At 41.4% G+C, this 5253-nt stretch overlaps 1 protein-coding gene across 1 annotated transcript; it reads left to right on the top strand.

Annotated features, from left to right (window-relative positions):
* Positions 1-448: 448 nt before the first annotated feature.
* On the top strand, positions 449-2686 carry LOC148031706 (uncharacterized). Its single transcript, XM_087685275.1, has one exon. It carries the CDS (start codon positions 1394-1396, stop codon positions 2135-2137), a length of 744 nt encoding a protein of 247 aa, XP_087541401.1. The 5' UTR covers positions 449-1393; the 3' UTR covers positions 2138-2686.
* Positions 2687-5253: the final 2567 nt, after the last annotated feature.

The raw sequence follows: 5253 nt of genomic DNA on the forward strand, positions 1-5253 counted from the left end.
ATGCCCTTTGTTTTGGTTTGAAACCTATAATGATTGTAAAGCACACTCAAACCACTTGGGCTACAACCCCATGCCATAGGGCATGTTCTCAAATAATTAAGGTTGGTTACACACTAAGTGACAGACGGCTAACCTCTGCCCAAAGTGTGGGCATGCACTTTTGGAAAGTGGGCATGGACATGGGTGTCATACATTTACACACCAAATAGACACACTTTGTTTTAATTTTAAAAAAAACTTAGAAACTTTTTTATTGGTTGCCAATGCAAAAAGTGCACTTTACAAAGTGGGCAGTGAAGACTCTGCGTCCAAAAGTGGGTGGGAAGGGGAGTTCACCTGTTTAACAAGTAAATAACAAGTCATGTCCTGTTGAGTGTGCAAAGGACTGTGAACACCCAACCCTTAAATAAGTATTTTGACTGGTTAAAGCTTACAAAGTGGGCGTCTATCATTTGGCGTGTAACCAGCCTAAGTAGATTGGAACAAGTTTAGAAGGTATTTGGTGAGCTGGTCCTCAACTTTGATGGAAGAGGACCCATAATAGGAGGCCACTAGTAGCCAGCGCTCATTTTGGTATAAACTATGGCGATGGTGGCCCTCTTAAGGGGCTTTTTGCATGTGGGAAGGGATGTGCTGCTAGGCTGTCACTCTTCTTTGTGCAACAGAAAGGATAATGGTCTCTTTTTGCCTCCTTTTCTTCCCCTGCGGCTTCTTTTTCTGCTCCTCCATCTGCAGTAGGGTCTTCTTTTTCTGTGCTACAGATAATTAGGTTAGATCTGCTCTCTCTCTCTCTCTCTCAATCCGAACTCTCATCAACTCCTTAAAACACAACAATTGAAACCAACGCATTGTTTCCTTAAGATATCAACAAGGCAAAACATGAGAACATGCAGTGAATATAACGGGGCCTTCTCTCGCAGAGTTTGCTGCATTCGAGGTCTGTAGTCTTGCAGAGGCCAGCCAGCCATCTGTCAATTGTGTAATCAGATACACATTCCTACCTCCAATCGAAGAGCTTGCTGCGATCCTTGCACTCAAATCGCAGCAACGAGTGTCCTTTTCAGGTGTCGGATATCACGCAGGCAGTGAATGTATCAAATTCTGAAGGATGGTGGCAGGCCAGTACTAAGCGGTTCCAAACAGGATACAAGGACAGCCATAGATAACATCATAATAGAAGGAATAGCTGGACTCTTTCAATTAGACTCAGAAGGAATACTTGAGGGGGTGCTTAATCAAGGAGCTGACTTGACAGAGACACTTAAGATCTCTCAAGATCAGTTGTGAAGCAGGTTTCAAGAACCGTCTTGACAAACAATCGCCCTTTTCGTGCTATGGATGTGCTAATAAGGCATCATGAAGGGATGTACTAAGAAGGCACCATGAATGCTACATGAGGGCTTCTAAACCACCTTGCACGGTGAGCATGGAAGCAAGCACTTGGCCTGTTCATCAACAGTCTTTGTCTAGAATGGGCAGCTTCTTCATCAGAAGCAATGGGGACGGTCAGAGACGCAGGGGAGGGGCTGGGGGTCAGGGGGGCAGTGGGGTTGACTTGCTGCTGGTAAGAGTGCTATTGTTGTTGTGTTGTGGATGGCACCAACAAGTGGCAATGGGAGCAAGGGGGGTTCAAGGCACTGCTTTATTGGAGACACCGCCATCATCACAACCATCACCATCACCACCACCACTGTTAACATCACCGCCTCCACCATCGCCACCGCCACCATCCCCACCACCGCCTCCTTCGCCGCCTCCCCCTCCCCCTTCCCCTCCCCCGCCGCCTCCCGTTCCCCCTCCCCCTCCCCCTCCCCCTCCCCCTTCTCCTTCTCCTTCTCCTTCTCCTCCCCCTCCTCCTCCTCCCCCCTCACCATCGCCCCCTCCCCCTCCTCATTCCCCTCCTCCACCATCTCCTCCTCCTCATAAGGAGCTCTTCTCCCCACCCGGCCCTTTGATCATGAAAGGCAAGCACCCCCTGCCCCGCCACAGACCTAGAGTTGGCCTGCAGACATTCTCCAAAGGCCAGCTCACAGGCATCATCCTCCTCACCCTAGCTGGCTTCCTTCAAGTCCTTGTGGTAGCTTTCCTCATCACACAAAGAATACAGATGCTCAAGCGTGTGGAGATCTACGATTAGTCCTTGGATCCATCGGCCTCTCATAGGCAAAAACAATCTGAAACTCTTTCAAACGCTTCAATTACACTCAAATCTCGCTTCAAGCATCAATAACTTTTCATAAAGCAAAGGCATGGACTCTCAACTTGAAAAGTTTGGGAATTCTTGTTTGGACCCAGCTGCACATACATCTCCTTGCACAAATGTAAATAGCATGGGCCTCTTCAAGTTTTACTTGGTTACTTCACATGAGTTCTCCAACATCGTAGGCCAAATTCAAAGAGACCAAGGCAATTTACCTCCACAAAATTCAATATATTTTTGTTTCAAACTTTTTTTAGACTAGAGACCCATCTCCACATTCATTTTCCAAGGGGATATGCTCAATGTCATTGTTGAATCACATCCTTTCTCTTTCTTTAGATATGTTCAATGACAATGTTGATAAGCATGTGTTGAGATTCATGTGACGAATCGAGCATTGACACTGCCATTGTAATAATGAATATCTTTGTTTCCAATTTGTATTCAATTGTCTTGGACATGAAAATGAAGTTTCAAACTGGTCTTAGCAAGAAAAATGTATTATGCACAATCCCTAATGAACTTATTATAAGTCTGAAACCCTACAAGGTCAGTCACGCAATGTTCAAAAAAAGAAATAATCTGTGGGGCCCAACTTGAAAATTTCTTGCTTTACTGATTTGTTGGTGTTGCTCATTTAATATATAAAGTTTGCACAATGATGGGTATTAGACAATGCTTAGAGCCCAGATGTATGCAAGTCCATAAGAGCAAAGACACACTTAGGTAAATCATACATGCGTGACCCCATGTGGTCAAGTTATGAGCCATGTGAATGGATGTCTTTGACCGTGTCAACTTATATGTCAAAACTGGTTGAAGTTAAATATCATACCCTAAAAAATGGAGGTACTCTCTATGCTTGCAAAAGTCTTGCACATTGAATATCCTTGCACACATGGCTCCTCACGAGACCCCTAATGGACTTGTATTTGTTATCTCAGTTGGGGTTATGGGAGAAATTCTACGTAAGCATGTAGGATGATGTGCACTACAAATGTTACCTTGGTTAGGGGGGTTATTGGAGTAGTTCTATGTGGCCATCTAGAATGATGTAAGATACAAAAGTTTAATCGCATTGGAGTGTTCATCGCATTCCATGGAGTTGTATTATTATCTCTAGAAGAGTTGCAACAATATTATAAAGATGGCAAGCAGTGACTTTAACTATATATACTACGACAAGAATACCCTCCTTACTCACCACTTCATCATAATGAACTGTGGGGTGGCCAATCATCATAAGGGAGTTCTAGTCATGGACTATGAACTTGAATAGGTTGTTATTATTGAACATGTTGCTATTGTATGGCACGAGAAACTTGTATTAGTATGATACAGAAGCAAGTAAGGTTAAGTGTTGCTTTTGCTACCACTCTACTTAAGCATCATTTGTTGTTGATATTTAGGGACCTTAGAGACAGGGCATTAGAGCACTTTATGGCATGCTATTTAGACATTTGACAATTGAATAGGTTATTGTTTCTTTCAAGAGCTTGATACACTAATGACTCAACTATCTCTCACTTCATTGGCTCGTGTTCTAGCTTTGAACCATGTAAGCTTCCCCACACCTCATGTAAGTAAGAAATTAAGAGATTCAATTGTTGTATTAGATAGACTTACTTATTTTCACCATGTTATAGGATAAAAGCATGGGATGTTCATTGATGGCCTCCCAATTCATGTGTTGAACTTCAAGCCACCGCCACTACAACTTCACATTTACCCCACTTATCTCTAATGCCAAGAGAAGGTTGAGAAGGAGAGCATCGATGGAGAAGAGCTCCTCCTAATGGCTCCTCTCTCACTCTCCCTTACACACTAGCTCTCACTCAACTTCTTACCCTTCATGCACTATGGAAGCAAGAGAAGAAGAAGAGATTGAAAGAAATAGATAAAAATGAGCTTTATCTTCACTAGTCCCTCACTAGAACTCACACACACTCTCTCTCCAAGCAATGTGCAATAAGATGATAGACAAAAGGTTAGGGGAATAGGGACTCAAAAACACAAGAATCATCTCTCTATTCACTCTTACACATTATATACATTAGGATCTAGGTTTTCCCTTTTTGGTTAAGCATCCTCCCCTTTACCATTGGCTCATGACTAGTTCTCTTCTCTTGAGCATATATTTTCTCCTTGTGGCCACTATTATTGTAGAAGTAAATAGAGATTACATTCAACCTTCTCATCCACTGTGTAATATAAATTTGAGAATAATTTAATATTGGTACAAGAGTGAGTTTGGCTCTCATTGAGATTGTACAACATTGAAAATGCCTTTCAATAGTAAATAATGGGTTGGGATCTCACATGAGCACTTTATTGATGAGAGGTGCCTAAAATAATACAAAGTGGAGCTTGCTACTATTGCATGTAGATCTTAATAGTCCTATGTTGATAATATACTCTAAACTATAGTTATAGTAGCTATTATTTGTTGGTACTAGTAGGTAAGAAAGTAGGTAAAAGTAATTATTGCGCTTGCCACCATTCTACTACCCTTGTTCATTTTTTAGATTAAGGGATCATAGAGAAATGACATGAAGCACTTTGTGACATGGCATCCACACATTTAACAAGATGGATGTAGTAACTCTTCTTTGAAAGTCTAGCATGCTTTGACTAGTGGTTACCTCACAAATATATGCATTATCGCCATTCATGTGAGGGTAGTGTCAATTTTATTGACTATGAATTTGAATTAGGATATTGATTATCTCAATTGGCTTATCCACTTTTCTTCTTTGAATAACTAATCCAAAATTTTAAAGCTCATATATGAAGCTTATACAAAAGGATTCAACTACATTTGTATTCACATGGGCTTCAACTAGTAATGTCATGCCATCACAAAGAGAAGTCATGTACTCATACTATGTAACTAGATCCTCTTATGCCTAGCACAACTACATATATCAATGCATTTTTTTTTTCTAAATCAATCATGAAATATTATCTAAGTGCTGAGCACATCTCTTTTAAATCTACTAGAACTTTGGTTCCCTATGTGGATTTGGTAAATTGAAATTTTGAGTAATTTGCAA

Source organism: Lygodium microphyllum, chromosome 9 (assembly GCF_053477565.2).
Source record: "Lygodium microphyllum isolate KBCC chromosome 9, Lygodium_microphyllum_v1.1.10, whole genome shotgun sequence".
Lineage (NCBI taxonomy): Eukaryota > Viridiplantae > Streptophyta > Polypodiopsida > Schizaeales > Lygodiaceae > Lygodium > Lygodium microphyllum.